The sequence below is a fragment of the Salvelinus fontinalis genome, chromosome 16, assembly GCF_029448725.1.
Source record: "Salvelinus fontinalis isolate EN_2023a chromosome 16, ASM2944872v1, whole genome shotgun sequence".
NCBI classification, from domain to species: Eukaryota; Metazoa; Chordata; class Actinopteri; order Salmoniformes; family Salmonidae; genus Salvelinus; species Salvelinus fontinalis.
Window position 1 is genome coordinate 13,857,837 of NC_074680.1, and position 22,034 is coordinate 13,879,870.

Here is a 22,034-nt window from a genome sequence, read left to right on the forward strand (position 1 = left end):
GACAAAGTGGCTAATCTGCCTTTGCTATCCGTCCTGCTAGCTAACATTCAATCGCTGGAAAATAAACGGAACGAACTGAAAGCACGTATATCCTATCAACAGGACATTAAAAACTGTAATATATAATGTTTCATCGAGTCGTGGCTGAACGACGTTATTAACATACAGCTGGCAGGTTATACGCTCTATCGGCAGGATAGAACAGCGGCCTCTGGTAAGACACGGGGCGGGGGCCTATGCATATATGTAAACAACAGCTGGTGCACAAAATCTAAGGAAGTCTTAAGGTTTTGCTCGCCTGAAGTACAGTATATCATGATAAGCTGAAGACCACACTATCTAACTAGAGAGTTTTAATCTGTATTTTTTGTAGCTGGCTACATACCACCACAGACCGATGCTGGCACTAAAACCACACTCAATGAGCTGTATTCCGCCATAAGCAAACAGGAAACGCTCATCCAGAGGTGGCGGTCCTAGTGGCCAGGGACTTTAATGCAGGGAAACTTAAATCAGATTGACCTAATTTCTATCAGCATGTTAAATGTGCAACCAGATGGAAAAACTTGAGACCACCTTTACTCTACAAACAGAGATGCGTACAAAGCTCTCCCTCGCCCTCCACTTGGCAAATTTGACCATAATTCTATCCTCCTGAGTCCTGCTTACAAGCAAAAATTAAAGCAGGAAGCACCAGTGACTCGGTCAATCAAAAGGTGGTCAGATGATGCAGATGCTAAACTACAGGACTGTTTTGCTTGCACAGACTGGAATATGTTCAGGGATTCTTCTGATGACATTGAGGAGTATACCACACCAGTCACTGGCTTTATCAATAAGTGCATCGAGGACGTCGTCCCCACAGTAACTGTATGTACATACCCTAACCAGAAGCAATGGATTACAGGCAACATTCACACTTAGCTAAATGGTAGAGTTGCCGCTTTCAAGGAGCGGGACTCTAACCCGGAAGCTTATAAGAAGTCCCGCTATGCCCTCCGACTAACCATCAAACAGGCAAAGCGCCAATACAAGACTACACAGACTCCGACGCTCGTCGGATGTGGCAAGGCTTGTAAACTATTACAGACTACAAAGGGAAGCACAGCTGAGACCTGCCCAGTGACACGAGCCTACCAGACGAGCTAAATAACTTCTATGCTCGCTTCGAGGCAAGTGACACTGAAACATGCATGAGAGCATCAGCTGTACCGGACGACTGTGTGATCACGCTCTCCGCAGCTGATGTGATTAAAGACCTTTAAAGAGGTCAACATTCACAAAGCCGCAGGGCTAGATGGATTACCAGGACGTGTACTCCGAGCATTTGCTGACCAACTGGCCAGTGTCTTCACTGGCATTTTCAACCTCTCCCTGTCTGAGTCTGTAACACCAAAATGTTCCAAGCAGACCATCATAGTCTCTGTGCCCAAGAACACTAAGGTAATCTGCCTAAATGACTGCCAACCCGTAGCACTCACGTCTGTAGCCATGAAATGCTTTGAAAGGCTGGTCATGGCTCACATCAACACTATTATCCCAGAAACCCTAGACCCACTCCAATTTGCGTACCGCACCAACAGATCCACAGATGTTGCAATCTCTATTGCACTCCACACTGCCCTTTCACACCTGGACAAAAGGAACACTATGTGAGAATGCTATTCATTGACTACAGCTCAGCGTTCAACACCATAGTGCCCTCAAAGCTCATCACTAAGCTAAGGACCTTGGGACTAAACACCTCCCTCTGCAACTGGATCCTGGACTTCCTGATGGGCCGCCCCCAGGTGGTAAGGGCAGGTAACAACACATTTCCCACGCTGATCCTCAACACGGGGGCCCCTCAGGGGAGCGTGTTCAGTCCCCTCCTGTACACCCTGCTCACTCATGACTGCACGGCCAGGCACAACTCCAACACCATCATTAAGTTTACCGATGACACAATAGTGGTAGGCCTGATCACCGACAACGATGAGACAGCCTATAAGGAGGAGATCAGAGACCTGACTGTGTGGTCCAAGGACAACAACCTCTCCCTCAACTTGATCAAGACAAAGGAGATGATTGTGGACTACAAGAAAAGGAGGACCGAGCACGCCCCTATTCTCATCGACGGGGCTGTAGTGAAGCAGGTTGAGAGCTTCAAGTTCCTTGGTGTCCACGTCACCAACAAGTTAACATGGTCCAAGCACACCAAGACAGTCGTGAAGAGGGCACAACAAAACATATTCCCCCTCAGGAGACTGAAAAGATTTGGCATGGGTCCTCAGATCCTCAAAAGGTTTTACAGCTGCACCATTGAGAGCATCCTGACGGGTTGCATCACTGCCTGGTATGGCAACTGCTCGGCCTCCGACCGCAAGGCACCACGGTGGGTAGTGTGAACGGCCCAGTACATCACTGGGGCCGAGCTTCCTGCCATCCAGGACCTCTATACCAGGCGGTGTCAGAGGAAGGCCCTAAAAATCGTCAAAGACTCCAGCCACCCTTGTCATAGACTGTTCTATGAGCGCCAAGTCTAGGTCCAAGAGGCTTCTAAACAGCTTCTACCCCCAAGCCATAACACTCCTGATCAGCTAATCAAATGACTATCCAGACTATTTGCATTGTCCCTCCCCCCGTCTACACTGCTGCTACTCTCTGTTATTATCTGTGCATAGTCACTTTAATAACTCTACCTACATGTACATATTACCTCAATTACCTCAACACCGGTGCCCCCGCACATTGACTCTGTACCGGTACCCCCTGTATATAGCCCCGCTATTGTTATTTACTGCTGCTTTTTAATTATTTGTTATTCTTATCTCTTACTTTTTTTTGTTATTTTATTAAAACTGCATTGTTGGTTAAGGGCTTGTAAGTAAGCATTTCACTGTCAGGTGTTGTAATCGGCGCATGTGACAAATACAATCTGAATTGATTTGATTTATGCATTATGTGTCACTCACTCTGTAAAATCCTTGCATACGGATCCAATTATAGAGCCCAACTTTTTAAATACTCACTTCCTTTCATATATGAGCCTCAACAAAGGCTGTGTGCACCACTGGCTAGAGTAGAGCAGGAGGAGCAGGAAGCCAGCTGAGCGCCTTTCACCGTCTATCAGAAACACTTCTACAGCCCATTCAAACTCAACAAAAGTCAAGTAACATAACATTCAGGGCTGGCACAATTACCGTAAAACCGGCGGTTATGGGTGAAGACCGTCATGAAAAGAAAATAACCGTCATAACTAGGGCTGTGGCAGTCACAACATTTTGTCAGTCGGTGATTGTCAAGCAAATAAGTCAAGCAAATAACTGTCGGTCTCACAGTAATGGACCGTTAATTAATATAAACACATTTAGCATTTCCTGGTTTCCACACATAGCCCACAAGCCATTTTAAAAAGTCTTATAAATCCATGTAATATAGCCCTTCACATTCACAATAAATCCATTATTTATTTTAGACAGGTCTAAAGAAGCATGATATGAAGAAAATGTATTAAATTTCAGAAAAAAAGGATAACATAATCTGAGTTGTCCTTATGTTAGGTCCTGATGTGGCTATGCCATATGGCTGTGAGCTACACTAGTTCACATACCAGACAAGATTTTCTTATAATTCCGTGGCATTATTTTATAGTATTTTATAGTATGAAGAATACAATTGAACAAAGCTGAATAAAATAGAAATATTTTCTCCAAACGATTTAATGGAGTGCGTACATGCGGCTATTCTGTATTAAGCGGTTAACAAAGAAACAGCTACTCCTATATGCTTAATGTAGAGTTATTAATGTAACTTCATTTGTTCTACAAATGTTGGGCTATATGTTTTGATTTTTAATACATTTTAAGGCAGCACGATGAGACTAATGATTTTTTTTAAAGTTACTTGAAAGGCATGAGTTCACAATTTGACAAGCACTTGATAATGCCTCGAATTTAACGGCGGCATCCCCTATGTGGCCATAATGCACCCTAAAACAATTCCATTGCCTTTTGAGGCCCAGAGTGCTGCGTTGTGCCCTTCTCCCTGAGTGTGCTGCGCAATCCGAAGCGTCTCTCACTCACGCGGCTCTCTGTCACGTGATCTGGTCTTTCTCACAGGCTACAAGTGAAGACAGACACATCGGGGATGCAACTGTGCGCGTCCTTATCCAATGCCGAGGTGCATATAAAAGATATTGAAAGAACTGTCCACATTTACTTTGTGTCAGCCAACAATATGAGTAGGCCTAACGAACAGCAAAAGCACTAGCCTATGTCAATCTACTATCCCCCATAGTACAGAGGTCAACCTATTCTATTCTGTGTGAGAAATAAATATTCCAAACATAGTCTGGGAGAGTTGTGGGATGCGATAGATCCCAAATTAATACAACCACTAGCATCAAAAAAACTTTTGGGTGCAATGTGGCTGACGCAGCAGATCAGAACGTTGAGCTGAAAATGTTAATAAACTATTAGGCTTTTTCTTCACATTATAAGAGCAGCAATGCACACATGGTAGTAGGCTGTAAGCGCGAATGGACCATAATATATGCACTTAAATAGCAAATGGAGGTCGCTTTTCCCCGTGGTTTATTTTCATGCCAGCCAGGTAGGCTATACATCTGTTGTAAATATAAGCAATGTGCTTAATATTACGATACAATTAATGCATAGAAAAATAAATGCACGCATAACGGACCACATACCCAAAGCAATAATGACAAAAGGAAACGTTTCTGATTTCAAAACAGCTCAACTTCTCAACAGTAGTCTCCTCCCTGTCAAAATACATCAGAAGCAGTAGAAACATTCTTCAGCCATACTTCTATGCATACTCTACATACCTCCCATCCCTGCCCATGGATATTCACACTTTCCTAACAGAGCCTGTAGAGCCTGTAAGTAAGCATTTCACTGTAAGGTCTACACCTGTTGTATTCGGCGCACGTGACAAATAAACTCTGATTTGATTTGATTTATAGATGGACGCTAACTGTTGGTGAAGAAAGACTTTAAGTTGTATGCCTTGAAGGGGAGACCCATCTACAAGCAGCCAACCTGGGAGTTAGGTAGTGCAGAACTCTGCCAAGGCATGCTGGAACAGGGGCTGACCTGCAGCCTCCAGGCTCAGGGAAGGAAGGAGGAGAGAGGAGAAGGAGTGGAGGGACAAGGGGCTCTGGGGGCTGCTACATGCTGGTTCAGGCAGCACCTACGTACCTGTACAACTCAAACATGAAAGTAGAGGTGTGTGTGTGTGTTTGTGTTAGATTCAGCCAGGAAAGCGTTACAAGATCCAGACACTAGAACCAGCCGAAGGGGGCTGAAAAGTGTTTTGTGAGAAAGGACTGATGGGGTGCCCTCAGAGTGAAGAAGTAAACAAAAACGTTGGAAAGCTCGAATGACAAAGTGTAGCTCTCCATCAAGCACACATTCTCTCCTCCAAGCACACATTCTCTCCTCCAAGCACACATTCTCTCCTCCAAGCACACATTCTCTCCTCCAAGCACACATTCTCTCCTCCAAGCACACATTCTCTCCTCCAAGCACACATTCTCTCCTCCAAGCACACATTCTCTCCTCCAAGCACTTGGCTGATAATCCCTAAAGCTTTCTTACAACAACGCTGTCCAAAATAGACATACAGCAACATTCTCCAAATAGTATGTATTTATTAGGGCCGGGACGATACCAGTATCGCGAGATTCGCTCGTATCGTGGCAAGGAAGTAAAACACGAAACGGATTTCACTTCTTCAGGAAAAGAGCCCTAATGTTGGAAACAAACATTATATTGTCATCCAGAATCACATTTACTTAATTGCCACGCTATAGCACACGGTATTTATACAGCAGAATTTTTAAAGGACCAAAGATTTTAAGTCTGCTTCGTGTTTTAATTTTTGCCATGGAAAAAATAATGTGATACTGGTATCACCCCGGCCTTAGTATTTATGGGAAAAGGGAAGGGCAGAAATAAGTCAGGGCTGAAATACCAAGGGAGCACTTTATGGCTGTTGGTCTCAGATACATATCAGTATCAGGTAGGTAGACTACACCCTCTATTGATTGCGGTGGACGGATTATGCCTTTGTCAACAGAAGTACTTGTCCCCTAAAGTGTGTGTAGCCTACCATTACAGTATAGTAGTATGAAGGACTGGGTTTCCCAACAGAGTGGATCACAAGAAACCCCAATCAGGCCAGATAAGGTCAGAGGGAGACCATTATTCCCACAGTAGCATCTAAACAGCAGTCCTGCAATCACTGTTTCACTGAAGACAATTAGTAGGCCTACAAATTCACATTCAAAACCTTCACCATTTACGAGCGTAATTCTTCTAACATTAATGGCCGAAAATATCCTTCCTCAAATAGCCATCAGTTTTTTGTCTGACTATGATAAACAACAGGCGAACAATATGGCATTGTGATCCCAGCAGTAAATGAGTTTACCATGCCAGATAAAGTAGCGTCTGGAACCAGAGTGCTCGACACAGTGGCTTATCACCATGGAGTAGTGAGAAGACTGGGAGGAAGTGGAGGATGGTCATGGAGTAGTGAGAAGACTGGGAGGAAGTGGAGGAGGGTCATGGAGTAGTGAGAAGACTGGAAGGAAGTGGAGGAGGGTCATGGAGTAACAACAGGAACATATCGGGCAGAACTCCAATAAACAGTTCTTTGCTACTTGAGTCTGTCTGTCTGTCTGTCTGTCTGTCTGTCTGTCTGTCTGTCTGTCTGTATGTCTGTCTGACTCCACAGCAAACAGGCACCTTTCATCAGCAGGAGATTGTTCAGATTGTGCTTATTTTTTGCCTATTGATGTTCATTGGAGGGTTTTTGAACAAGTTTCATTGACAGAGTCCATTAACTCAAGTTCATGTTTTGATGGCGCTGCTCCCCCTCCAAAGCTTATCAGGCCACTGAAGCAAAAACATTTTAGCACAATATTCTACTTCTCACCTTGACCGAGAACAGTAACACAAAGTAGCAGCAGAAACAGACTTGTCGTACTTGGCACTGCAGATACTGTCGGAAATTGAAACCTGAACACAACACAGTTTTGATACAGTGCAAACTTTTGAGATGCATTTGCTTGACTCCAGAGGGAAAACAAACTGAAAGTATCTTGGATCTACCGCCCAGCGCCCACACACATAAACTGTGCCATCCTGCCTTTATCGGTGAACTGATAATAACAGAGCAAGGTCCATGCTGTCTGGGAATACATTTATACTGAACAAAAATATAAACGCTACATGTGAAGTGTTGGTCCCATGTTTCATGAGCTGAAATAAAATATCCCAGAAATGTCAAAAATGTTGTACACAAATTTGTTTACATCAATGTTAGTGAGCATTTCTCCTTTGCCAAGATAATCCATCCACCTGACAGGTGTGGCATATAAATAAGCTGATTAAACAGCATGATCATTACACAGGTGCACCTTGTGCTGGGGACAATAAAAGGTCACTCTAAAACAGTGGTTCCCAACCTTTTTGGCTTACTATATCACCAAATGAATTTTGCTCTGCCCGGAGTACCCCTGAAGTACCCCCTCATGTACATTTAACCAGTAGACCTATGGTCTCATAAGTCTTCTCAAGTACCCCCTGTGGATAGGCCAAGTACCCACGGTTGGGAAAATTGCTCTAAAATGTGCAGTTTTGTCACAAAACACAATGCCACGGATGTCTCAAGTTTTTAGGCATGCTGACTGCCGGAATGTCCACCAGAGCTGTTGCCAAATAATTGAATGTTAATTTATCTGGCATAAGCTGACTTAGAGAATTTGTCAGTACGTCCAACCGGCCTCACAACCGCAGACCACGTGTAACCACACTAGCCCAGGACCTCCACATCCGGCTTCTTCACCTCTGAGACCAGCCACCCGAACAGCTGATTAAACTGTGGGTTTGCACAACCAAATCATTTCTTCACAAACTGACTTCAGTGGGCAAGTTCTCACTTTCGATGACCACTGACACGCTGGAGAAGTGTGCTCTTCACAGATGAATCCCGGTTTCAACTGTACAAGGCAGATGGCAGACAGCGTGTATGGCATCGTGTGGGTGAGCGGTTCGCTGATGCCAACGTTGTGAACAGAGTGCCCCCATGGTGATGGTGCGGTTATGATATGGGCAGGCATAAGCCACGGACAATGAACACAATTAAATTTTAGCGATGGCAATTTGAATGCACAGAGATACTGTGACAAGATCCTGAGGCCCATTGTCGTGCCATTCATCCGCCCCCATCACCTCATGTTTCAGCGTGATAATGCACAGTCCCATGTTGCAAGGATCTGTATACAATTCCTGGAAGATAAACATGTCCCAGCTTTTCCATGGCCTGCATACTCACCAGACATGTCACCCATTGAGCATGTTTGGGATGCTCTGGATTGACGTGTACGACAGCGTATTACAGTTCCCAACAATATACAGCAACTTCGCACAGCCACTGAAGAGGAGTGGGACAACATTCCAGAGGCCACAATCAACAGCAAAATCAACTCTATGCGAAGGAGAAGTGTCGCGCTGCATGAGGCAAATGGTGGTCACACCAGATACAGACTGGTTTTCTGATACACACCCCAACCTTTTTCTAAAAGTACTGTATCTGTGACCAACAGAGGCATACCTGTATACCCAGTCATATGAAATCCATAGATGAGGGCCTAATGAATGTATTTCAATTGACTGATTTCCTCATATGAACTGTAACTCAGTAAAATCTTTGAAATTGTTGCATATTGCATTCATATTTTTGTTCAGTGTGATATGGGGAAAACTTTATGGATTATAAAGAGATAAAACATAGACAAACAGTAAAGACCTTTGATTGATAGGCAGGAAGAAGGAAATATAGCCATGGGCAATGTTCCATCCATCCATCCATCCCCATCCACCCATCCATCCATCCATCCCCATCCATCCATCCATCCATCCCCATCCACCCACCCATCCATCCATCCATCCATCCCCATCCACCCATCCATCCATCCCCATCCATCCCCATCCATCCATCCATCCATCCATCCCCATCCACCCATCCATCTATCCCCATCCATCCATCCATCCATCCATCCCCATCCACCCATCCATCCATCCCCATCCATCCATCCATCCATCCATCCATCCATCCATCCCCATCCATCCCCATCCATCCATCCATCCATCCCCATCCATCCATCTATCCCCATCCATCCATCCATCCATCCCCATCCATCCATCCATCCATCCGTCCATCCATCCATCCATCCATCCCCATCCATCCATCCATCCACCCATCCATCCATCCATCCATCCATCCCCATCCATCCCCATCCATCCATCCACCCATCCATCTATCTATCCATCCATCCATCCTTCCTTACTTGAAGTAATCACTGATCTGTGAAAGCTATACAGTGGACCCTTCGCTTGGGGCAGTGAGGCTGCAATTTAACTTGACACATGGGATAAACTAAGCGGGACATTTGTCCTCTCACCAGTGATTAATGGGCATTGACAGATGAACCATTCCTTCAGATTCCTACCACACGGTTGAAGATTCAGGCATGTAGTGCTACTGACTAAGACCTTATGGAGTGGAATAAATCCTACTTTACAGTCCTCCAGTAGAACATAGACAGAGACCACAGCACTTGAACTCAAGCGGATATAACACTTGGCTCAGCAGCTGTAGCCCTCAAGAGCACATTTGAAAGAATGATGGAAATACATATCACAGGGAGAAAATTCTTCCCCAATTCGGCATATAGTATACAGTATGTTAGAAATGTAATATCTTTATCTAGAATGCTTAGAAGCTAAGGACTTGTCAGCTCAAACAGCCATAAAGTAAACTAATAGCTAGGCTTTCCTCTGTGAGAACTATGAATGTATCTGCCTTTAGCCTTAAAAGAGAAATCCTCCCAAATAAGTATGTTTCTTTGAGACTTTAGCCAGGGTGGAGCTTTAACATAGATCTTGTGAGATCATGCATGCTTTGTCACATGCTGTATAGAGTTAACACAGTGCTGGAGAGGAGACAAGAGGTGACACAATGTCCACAGTGACAACACTTGGAAACAGGATGCTGTTCCGTGCTCTGGGTTCTTGTTGGTTGGCTGCCCATCCAGCCTCCACCATTCCACAAGGGAAATTCCACTGAGCAAATGGCCAAGCCGATAAGAGCCCTGGGCCTGATAACCGGGCCGGCTGTGATTACCACCGACAGCAGGCAGACAACAACTTTTTCAAAACCCAATTGCTCTGTCAGAATGGAGAGGTCGGCCTTGCATTTGCTGGGTAGGGTAGCATGTTGGGCATCATGGCCACATAGGTACAGCTCCATTTAGCAAAAGTCTTTGTCAATCCACAAAAAAATATTGCAAAAAGGCTCTGTGGCATGTGCAATGCAAACCCTAATAGGGAGTGGGCCTTCCCTGGCTAGGACTTCTCCAGCTCTAGCATCTGAGTGCCATGTGTGGATTTCTCGCTTTCTCTCTCTCTCTCTCTCTCTCTCTCTCTCTCTCTCTCTGGGAATTGTTTAGCTCTCTGACACATGCCCAAGTTGGACAGCCAATGACTCTCTCTGGACGTGCATTACTCATACTTTGTTAAACAACAACATGGCAGTCTCCCCACCTTGTTTCTTGAAAGAAGAACAAGGCCATATCAATCTCCAAACATGGTTGGGAGCTTTTCTCTTAATACCTCTGTGTGAATACTGCAGTATAAAAAAGACGAGGAGGCTGTGTCTTTTGCCCGGTGGAGCGTCCACAGTCTATCAGGGTATTGTGTCATCATCATTTGGGCGGTATACCGTATACTGGGGTATTTTGAAATACCGGCGATATGATTTTCAATACCGCCCAAAAAAAGAAAATACCAGATCAAGCTTCTTGGTTACAGCAAAGACAATCCCGCCCAAATCAACAACCCTGCTGCCTAAACGGGTCTACACAGAATATGCAAACGGAGCTGACGGAGCGTAGCGCTCCATGTCGTTTTTCGTCACAAAAGAGGCGGCTCCTTGTAGAGCGCTCCGACATTCCTCGTACTCCCGTGCCACAAAGCTGAGGGGACAGTGTTGTGGTTCCTTGATCTGATCTATAAGCTATGTGTCAGGTTTTGGCCAAGACTGTTCGGGTTTTGGTCACTAGATGTCCCCATTGCACCTTTTTTGTACCTTTTGTTTTTCTTGCTCTAATTATTGTTTGCACCTGTAGGTCATTCCCTTGTTAGTATTTAAACCCTGTGTGTTCCTCAGTTCCTTGCTCAGTGTTTGTAAGTTAGCACCCAGCCCCAGCCCAAGCTATTTTTTATACAGATATTTCTCTTGTTGGATTTTCCAGAGGTTCTCTGGTTTAGTTCTTGTGTATTATTTGAGTAGTCTTTTGAGGTTTGTTTTTCCCTGCTGTTTTTTAACACTTTGTGGAGTTTCTTTTGTATTTTGGAGGATTTCCATTTTGTGCCTCTTGGCTTTATTTTTGGACATTGTGGATTTAGTTTCTTTGCCTGAAGATTTTGTTCTTTTATTAAACCACCATCTCTAGTACTGCTGTGTCTGCCTCATCTTCTGGGTTCTGACGATTATTAGTGACTGTTTCTCGCACCGGGTCCTGACACTATGTATCAAAATAGCCTATTTTGCATTGATAAGCAACTGTCAAACAATATTTGAAGTCCCCCAAATGTATTTTGTTTGGAAGGAATAACTAGTGATTCAAGGCTACTGGTAAAAACAGCTGCGAGATATGTGCTTTTTCTCCATGACCAAAACATGGTGTTTTATTTTTAGCTCATATGGGAATGAATACACAAGCAGCATATCAATCTGGGATAATGTTTTAGGTTACACCCATAGGTATAAGAATATTTGCTGGGCATATTTTTTAAAATTATAAATCTGATTATATCACATGGAGATGTGAGAAGCTAAAAAGGATAGCTTGCTTGCTATGTTTTTAGCCAGGCTAAAGCCAGCTAGCCAGGCTGCCAGCTAGGTACTACCGTATATATTAAAACCAGTAGATAGTGATAGCGCTGACGTCATCCACGTATTCTCATCCAAACTCCCGATGGCACATTAAGATGGAAGTATTTGAATTTGATGCGTGCCATATTGCTGAACCGGGCTGAATGGCACCAAATAATCGCTAAGGGTCAAGGTTAAAGTGGCCGTGAGGATCATGGCCGATGTAGTCGTTTTTATCCTGCCTGAGAGAGTCAACCCAACGCTCCTGCAAGATGAAGTTGATCTCAATACCGGATACCACGTGAATACCAAGTGCAAAGAGTGTGCATAAGGGCCTCCTCGTAGCCTCCTGGCCCGTAATTGGTAAGTGTCAGCCCGTAAGTGTCAGCCCGTTGTCCTGTGTGACGGCAAATGTAGTAGTGGATCACTATATAATGAAATATCTCAATTTGTAGCACACTTTTCAATAATTCATCATTTGGGATTGAATTTGATCATAAGACAATATTAGAGGCCAAAATACCAGTAAAAAAATGGCTTTCTAGGGCAGACCAGGGCTTTGGCACTGCTAGGTTGCTACGCAGTAACTGACCAGCAGAGCTTGTGACTGGACACTGGAGGCCTAGCTATTACTAGCAAGGGAAGGCAACTCTTCCTTGTTTTCACAAAATGAAAAGACAAAAATAAAAGACTTTGCTATCGTCCCCTTGTGAATGGGAGTGGGACTGGCGAGGATATCATGCTACTAAACAGTGTCCGCTACTCCAAAAATCCAACTCCACCTACGTGTACGCACGCACGCACATAGTTTAATGGAGTGGACCTTGTAGTAATCTTAATATATGTATATTTTTCCACTTGGAAAGTGTTGTAACTTTATTGGGTTACAGAGTTAATGTTTACAGTTAATTCATTGAGCTGTATCAAAATATATTTTTATTTACAGTTCTTTACATATGTACAAGACTAATTGTTTTAGAATTCACGTGATGGAGATTGAGAGAACTATGAACATATTTATGTTGTATTGGTTAGTATTGGATTACGCTACTGACTGCAAGTACCAGAATGCCTTGCAACAGGAAGTAAGAAATATTTTAACACGGCAGTTATGTACAAGTGACAAGTGATTATCCTGGCTTTCGGTAGCAACTATATTATTTTGTTGTTTTGTAGAATCTAAAGTAGTAAAGTGTAACGTGAACAAGTATTATTACTAAAAAGAAGCTTTCATCTCACAACCAACATCATTACTTTGAAGATTTCTATAGAAAGAAAGAGTGCCCACTGTGTGCCCTGCCGGTAATACTGTCTACCCCGGTATGGTACAGGAACAATATGAAGCTATGAAAATTACCACCCAACCCTATCTGACATCCTTTGATGTCTTTATCCAGGAAACGATATTATCAACAGTCACAAAGATCTTATTAAGCATTATAAAGATTCATTACAAGGGCATAAAAAGTGTATCCCTTCAGCTCTATTTCCTTCCACTGAGGCCCTTCACCGACAACATGGCTGCAAATAGACATGCATGATTAACAACTATGCACGAACAGCCCTGGACATGCATAAAATAATCCTAAACAAGTCACAGTGGGAGAATCTGACTTTTAGGAGACATCCTTAGTTTAACAATCCTGCAATTACGCTATAACAACGCTATGTGAGAAATGCTGCAAAACCGCTGGGACAACATTAGAATTCAGCAGCCGAGCTGTCCTCCCCCCGACCCCTGTAGGACAGCCACAGTAAGAGAGGGACAGGGAGGGTTCCTTTCAAGAACTATCTTCGGCCCAATCTCCCTGTGCAAATGAGCAGAGCTTTGGGGATTTCTGGCTTTGCATTCCATAATGCCGCAGAGACTGAACGCCTTGCAAAGCCTGACTGCAGCAAATTCCACACAATGGAGCTCCTCTTTTCCCTCCCTCCCTGACTCCCTCTCTCTCTCCCTCACTCAGCCTTGTAAGCCATCGATGTCACAAAATAGAGAAGATAAAGGGAGAAAATGAAGGAGGGATTGAGAGGAAAAAGGTCACCCTCTGATTCCTGCTCGACTACCATTAAATCTACCCAGTAGGGCTCTGAGGACTGCACTAGGGAGGCTCGTAAATGTAAAGTCGCAAATCCAGACCATCTTATACAGATGGCATGTTCCCTGCCTTGTAGTATGCTGCACAGTTCAACTTCCACCCCACCCCCATTGAACCCACCCACCAGGAACCTCCCGCTTCACTCATCGGGTGGACACTCATTCAACCTCTAACCACTCAGTCTGTCTTGTCACAGTCCATTCAGATCAACCAGGACCTAATCCTGCTCCTGTAAGCTACCACCTTTCTGCTGAAGATCCGGTGAAAAACTAAACTACTTAGCGATTCTCCAAGATACAATGCAAAACCTTTGACGTGAAATTAATTCTGATAGCCTGTAAAAGTGAACCAAAGGCTGCGCCTTCACGTTTCATCCCGGCCTTTACCTTTAATGTTATTACAAGTCTACTACAGAACAGAGTTTCACAAGGGTTTGTTTGTAGTTATATCGTTAAAAAACACCACATCCACCACAGGGTGTTTGAGTAAACACACCAAGAAAGGAGCCCATTTGAATACTAAACATTTCATAAAGAGGCAACCAAGGCCATAACTAGCCACTTTATGAGTTAGCACATTGACACATTTACAACGGGCAGACTCCCAGTTGCCATGGCGTTGCCCATGTGTTTATAATCAGGGTTCACTTTCACCATGTTTAACAAATTTCTGCTGTGGATGCCAGAACATGTGACAACACACAGAAACAAACATACATACATAAATAACAAGAGGCCATTTGTGAGGTTTCAGACAAGACATTAACTATGAAAGAACCAAAAAGGAAAGTCTATAACAATCCTGTATGCACTGCAGTATGTCACATAAACATTATCCACATAAACCTCACAATTGTAAGACAAGCTGTCATCTTGTGCAATGTTCCCTCAAAAAAATGTGTCACTGAGCAAATTTCAGGAATGCTGAGCGCAAACTTGAACGTTGTGAAAATTCTGGCACAAGTTTACTATGAACACCGAGGCTGTACCCGCTTCAAGTTAGTTTTAACAGTGGTCAAGTAGGCTACTGTGACTATTTGATCCTAATGTAGGCCAACCAGAGTGGCCTACCATAAAAAACAATGGAGAAAATCCATCCCATAACATTTTAATATGGAAATAGCTGTTCTATCGTTCCGTCTACAGTAACAGCCGATGTGTGGTGATTCGATGTCGGCCTACATTTCATGAGACTTTGGAAAAAAACATGCAGGGCTTGACATGAACCTGTTTATCCACTTGTTCTTCAGACATGAACATGTTGTTGTGTTGTTTGATGCAAGAAACCCATTTACAAAATGCATAATTATTCCCCTACCATTATTACAAAGAATCAGACAAATTATGCTACCCTCTGCCTATTGGCTACTTAGCTTATTCAAGACCATCTCAAAATACAACACTGCCCCTTTAAGACAAAGAAAAAGCTATTTTCCTGAATGGCTTTTCAAATGTGTCTAGAAATGCACATGTTTTGTGCTCCTGGAAGCAATCCCTCCCCCATTGCATCTACTGATGACCGCTCATGCTGTAACAACAGTCCAGTTCAAAGTGAATGGCAATGGTCTATTGCATATAGGCCTACTGCATCTCTGATTGGTTATGGCACACCGGTCTGTGTAGAGTACGGCCCTGAGTCGCTCCTGTCAATGCAATAGAATCCTACGCCGATGCGTTCTGCCTACAACAAAATCTCTTGCATAGTTTGCTTTGCATACTAAGTCTTGCATAGTTAAAACTCTAGAAAGTTGAGTCAAGTTCAATTTCGTGCTTCTCTGCTTGGGCTGATTGTCACGCCCTGGCCTTAGTTATCTTTGTTTTCTTTATTATTTTAGTTAGGTCAGGGTGTGACATGGGGAATGTATGTGTTTTTGTAGTGTCTAGGGGTGTTGTATGTGTATGGGGCAGTGTCTAGTGTAGTTGTCTAGGTAAGTCTATGGTTGCCTGAAGGGTTCTCAATCAGAGACAGCTGTCATTCATTGTCTCTGATTGGCAGCCATATTTAAGGCACCCATAGGCATTAGGTTAATGTGGGTAATTGTCTATGTTGAACGTTTGTTGCTTGTCATTGCACTTACGTCATTTAGCTTCACGGTCGTTTGTTGTTTTGTTTAGTTTGTATTCAGTGTTCGTTTCGTGTTTGTCCTTTCTCTAAATAAAAGAGAATGTATTTTGCACACGCTGCGCCTTGGTCCTCCCTCTCACCCATAGACGATCGTGACACTGATATTTCTTCTGCCCGGCTGTCCCTGGGGAGCTGCGTGCCTGTGAGCAGCTTGGAGGGAACATTGGTCTTATGTCTTTGTAGCTTAAAATGTGTCTTTACACAGCGTTAGCAAGCGGAAGAGTTAGCACCAACAACCGTGGGCCTGTACGGGAGGATTCAGGAGAGTGGTTGACAAAATAGAGTTGACAATCCCAGAGCAGGAGTGCAGCAGTATCGTCACAAAGAGGAAGGGCAGTAATTTACTATTATACCTCAAACAGAGAGTCCTCCGAGACAACAGCTAAAAAATAAATGTGGACCATCAAATATGGGAGGGAAAAAAGACGTCCACTTTAATCTGAAAGAAAACCGCTGAGAGTAAAAACAAAACAAAAAACGGTAGCACCGAGCACGGTCCTGGGTGTACTTTGGGGAAAAATAACTTATTCCCCTTTTCCCATGGGAAGAGACACGTTTAGATAAGATACTTATCTCACAGAAGCCACTGACTTTTTGAGAGCCTTGTGATTGGGCCAGGGTCCCTGAGTTCATTCGAGATTGACATTAGTAGAGAAACAAGCATTACACACACACTGGGCAGGCTGACTAGGCTCAGAACATTTAGACACAGACACCACATTAGAACTGGGAACAACGGGGAGAGTGAACGAGAGGGAGAAAGTAAGAGAGAATACTGTGAATGAAGAGAGAAAAGAGATGTGGAGAGAGAAAATGGGCAAACGTCGTAGATTGAGAGCCAGAGAAAGGAGAAAGAGAGGTTGAGGAAATGCTTTCAAACAATAACAAAATACCTTCCCACAGCTCTGAGGAACCTATTGGTGGAACATCTGACGGCAGTGCTCTATGCTGATAAGGAGGAATTTCCACATCAGAGATGGCACACTGCCAGGTGAGGACGAGGAATGCAAAGCCCAGACCTTCAGGGCCTAGCCAGCCAGCAGCATGTCCCCAAAAACACCTCTATATACAATACCCCCTGTCTCTAACACCTGTTTCATTAACAACCCAGGCACCTCTGCCCCCCAGCCCTCACAGCCAGCAATCAGCTGACCCCAAGGTCGGGGGGCCAGTGTTTTGGTCCTGGGACTGTGGCCGAAATGAGTGAAGCTATGAGAAAGGGATTCAATCTAAATGTTGTATTTTTAGCCTCCATAAGGGTCAATAAAGCCACTATAAAGTACAAGGCACAGGACTGATGTCATAACTTGGTTCTAACCACACACAAAAATACACACTACATTTTATCCTTCAAAGGAGCTACTGACTACTGTCTAATGAGGCTTAATGTGATCTGCAACTTCATATTCAGGGAGACAAATATTCCCCACATTCAAGCATTCCTTCAAAAGAGTGCTAGAGTTCTGTTGAAAGGTGCCTTGCAGCCCTGAAGGCCAGGCTTGTGTGCACAATTTACAGTGGAATAATGGAAAGGCAGGGAGAGTCGCAGAGGCTAGCTGAGCTGCATTCATGTTCCGACAAGACTGAGCACAGGCAGGCAGGGGCAAAGCGACAGGTGGCTGCTTAGTTCAAACCCCAGCGAGCATGAAAAACGTGTCAAACTGACACATGATTTGCCCTCCACAGCCCCCCTCTGAACAACACTCAACAGTGACAGATTCAGAGGCATCCAAAGGAGAGGGAAGAAGAAGAAGAAGAAGAAGAAGAAGAAGAAGAAGAAGAAGAAGAAGAAGAAGAAGAAGAAGAAGAAGAAGAAGAAGGGGGCTCAGCACACCAAACCAACAGTTCCCATGGCAGAGGGGACGTTGACGTGTCCTGGGCATCTTGCAGAGTTGGCAGGGAGGGCAGTGCTCTGTGGCTGTAGGTCTGGCCCATTGACTCCCTTTGAGGCTGGCCTGGAAGCTTGCATACATACAGTACCAGTCAAAACCTACTCATTCCAGGGTTTTGTCTTTATTTTTACTCTTTTCCACATTGTAGAATAATAGTGAAGACATCAAAACTATGAAATAACACATACGGAATCATTTAGTAACCAAACAAGTATTAAACAAATGAAAACATATTTTATATGTTTCAAAATAACTTGAATGAGTAGGTGCGTCCAAACTTTTGACTGGTAGTGTATGTTAGGGAAGCTAATTCTGTGCACACTGTGCCCGTCGTTAAGGCTGGGTTTTTCCTTTGTGCCCAGCTTCCTGCCTGAAGGTCTTTATTTGCACAGATGCACGCAGGTTTCGGAAACGTGTCAAAATCACAAGGGTCAATTAAAAACAAGAGGGCACATATTCCAGAGATTGGACTGTTTTGGAGTTTCAGAGCTGTGTGTGTGTATTCTGTCTGGCTGTTCGCGGGCACTTTCAGTCTTTAGCTGCATCCAGTGGACCTATCAAGACCTATCAAAGAAGTGCAGAAGTGCCACTACTGCTGAAGCCACCAGGGTCACAAACTGTGCCTCCATTCATCTGAGACATATTTAAACCACAGTTTGACCCTCTAACACAGACCCATGCCTGCCTACGACCCTTTACTCTGGTTATCCAAGAAGCCAATGACACATCCATGACAATACTACCTTGCAATATGCTGAATAGATAATATAATAACAGCTTATAGGGAGGTGGTCAGAGACCTGTCAGTGTGGTGCCAATATAACAACCTATACATCACCTATAACAAGGAGATGATTGTGGACTACAGGAGAAGGAGGGCCGAGCACGCCCCCATTCTCATCGACATGGCTGTAGTGGGGCAGGTTGAGAGCTTCAAGTTCCTTGGTGTCCACATCAACAACGAACTGTCATGGTCCAAAGACACCATGACAGTCGTGAAGAGGGCACGACAATGCCTATTCCCCATCAGGAGACTAAAATAATGTGGCATCGGTCCTCAGATCCTAAAAAGTTATACAGCTGCACCATCGAGAGCATCCTGACTGGTTGCATCACCGCCTGGTATGGCACCTGCTCGGCCTCCGACCGCAAGCCACTACAGAGGGTAGTGCGTACGGCCCAGTACATCACTGGGGCCAAGCTTCCTGCCATCCAGGACCTCTATACCAGGCGGTGTCAGAGGAAGGCCCTACAAATTGCCAAAGACTGCAGCCATCCTAGTCATAGACTGTTCTCTCTGCTTTCGCATGGCAAGTGGTACCGGAGCGCCAAGTCTAGGTCCAAACGGCTTCTTAACAGCTTCTACCCCCAAGCCATAAGACTCCTGAACAGCTAACTAAACGGCTACCCAGACTATCTGCATTGACCCCTTCCCCCATTTTTACATTGCTGCTACTCTCTGTTTATTATCTATGCATAGTCAATTTACCTTTACCTACATGCACATATTACCTCAATTAGCTCGACTAACCTGTGCCCCCGCACATTGACTCTGTACCAGTACCCCCTGTATATAGCTCCGCTACTATTATTTTATTGTGGCTCTTTAATAATTTTATATTTTGTATTTATTGTTTACTTCAGTTTATTTAGTAAACACTTTCTTAACACTTATTTTTTCTTAGAAACAGCATTGATTGTTGGGCTTGTAAGTAAGCATTTCCCTGTATGGTCTACACCTGTTGTATTCAGAGCATGTGACAAATAACATTTGATTTGAAATCAACTAAGCCATATTGGTCAAGGGCCATCCACTTGCAGTCCAACAGCAAGCGCTTGGAGGAAAGGTCATCCCATGGTGGAGTTTCTCACAAAGCTCACATGCAGAGAACTATATTAGGCTTTACAATACCCCATATGATCCAACAACATAAGTTCAACGTCTAGTTTTGATTTATATTTGGTTGAGTTGTCAACTAACGTGAAATCAACGTGAAATCAAACAAACATGTCACCCTGTCATTGGATTTAGGTCAAACCTGAAATTCCTTTATGTTGGTTACTTTTTGCAAAGTTTTCCACGTTGATTCAACTTCATCACATGACATTTTCCTGTGGCTGACTTCGATAGCTGTCTAACCCCCCAAAGAACGACCAGTAGGCCTAGCTCAGTCACTGGCAGACGTCAAAGGTGTCTTGGAACTTTAATAAGGCACGTCCCTTCCAAAGGCTGTGCAACCGACAAAATGCTCTTAGGTCCAACGAAGCCTTTGACCTCTTTTCCGTAATGTGGGTAGCCTATAGGCTGAAAAAAGTTATTGTTTTTCTTTAGTGAGTCAACTGAATAAACCAATGCAAGACAGATAACGAACAAGCATACATATAAGATAAGCCTACAAAACTAAATCGATGTGACGAGGAACTTAAAAACGATCAAAACTCCCAGACTCCATCATTGCAACTTTGAATATGCAACCAGAATGGTGGTCTGGTCCCAAAGATGACAGTAGCTCTTCTCATCTTGCTTTCTCAACTGTGGTTTAGATACGGAAATATTAGATCACGTCTAACTGTTTAAATTATTATACACAAACATAAGAGATCGTATAACCATCTCAAAGCGCTTGGGTTGATGTGACTCTTCCAGAAATCAGTGCATTCATTCCGTTCCCTCCATAGCCTACTAACTTTTCCCGTTAGATACAATGTAATGTTACTTACAGGATGGTTGTCGACGGAGCAACAGCAGGTACGGTTTCCAGGTTTAAATGCATACATCTCACCGTAGTGCGAAAACATAAACACCGACTTGGACAAGAATATACAGGCTGCGGGCCACTGGCGAACAAAATCAGTGCTACCGCGACTACAAAAGGGGATAAGACTTGACCCGTCCACAGCGCCATTGCTAGGGAGTCAGCAGCGCAGAGAACACACCGCCAGCAACCCCTCTTACCGAAACTAACATCGGCTGAGTTATAGTAAAGCTAGGGAACTCAGCTGACTGATAGAGAGAAAGAGACAAAGAGAGAGAGAGAGAGAGAGAGAGAGAGAGAGAGAGAGAGAGAGAGAGAGAGAGAGAGAGAGAGAGAGAGAGAGAGAGAGAGAGAGAGAGAGAGAGAGAGAGAGAGAGAGAGAGAGAGAGAGAGAGAGAGAGAGAGAGAGAGAGAGAGAGAGAACTAGGGCAGTGTTACAAATTATGTTGGACAGGGGAGAAACTCTAACTAATGGAAAGGCTGATTAATAAAATGATACTTTGTAGCGTGCATCTGTATAAAGATGTCCGATTTAAAAAATGTATCAACTATGTAGCCTAATAAACCAGTGGTACATACAGTTAAGCGATACTAATTTTGCTGAATACTATTAAAAATAATAATGTAATACATTTTAAAAAACGTGTAAATTGCTTATTCAGATGTTATTCCCATAGAACCTGGAAATGATGCCCTAAAATGTTGCCAGTTTGTCTCTCGCTGGGTGGAAAGCACTCTATTGATGTGCCTATTCTGAGCCAAATATGCAAACAGATTGCCATAATATGATATGGTTTGGGACGTTATAATGGTTTAGGACGTTATAACGTCTTAGGACGTTATAATGGTTTAGGATGCAAGTAAAAACGTTTGTCCATGAAATATGACGTTATACAGTGCTCTGTGCTGCTCTCTGCTGGTTTTCATGTGGGTTGACAATGGTACTTGTTACAGTACTTGTAACAAAACACCCACTCCACTTTATAGCCGTCAAAATAAACGTCAAATTTACGACATAACGTAAAGTGAATCCCAAGAAAGCTGTATTCTTATTGCAAAACATTTGAGGATTTTCGAGGAATAACAACCTAGCGATTCTCTTGTGTATTGAAATAACCCGTGTGAATGAATGCAGTCTTTACCCGAATGGGTTCCACGAATGGTGGGTTTTACGCACTGAATTGAGAGCATGACCAAGGATGATGACTAGACATCAAAGC

At 43.8% G+C, this 22,034-nt stretch overlaps 1 protein-coding gene across 3 annotated transcripts in view; it reads right to left on the reverse strand.

The window, feature by feature from the left end:
* Positions 1-21,108, reverse strand: part of LOC129812675 (peroxidasin) — a 90,033-nt gene extending 68,925 nt beyond the window's left edge. For all 3 annotated transcript variants that reach the window (XR_008753042.1, XM_055864438.1, XM_055864437.1), the window contains exon 1: positions 20,780-21,108. Coding sequence is in view for 2 of the 3 variants with exons in the window: in XM_055864438.1 (XP_055720413.1) it covers positions 20,780-20,964 (185 nt within the window). In the remaining variant the exon portion in view is untranslated. The remainder of the gene's footprint in view (positions 1-20,779) is intronic.
* Positions 21,109-22,034: the final 926 nt, after the last annotated feature.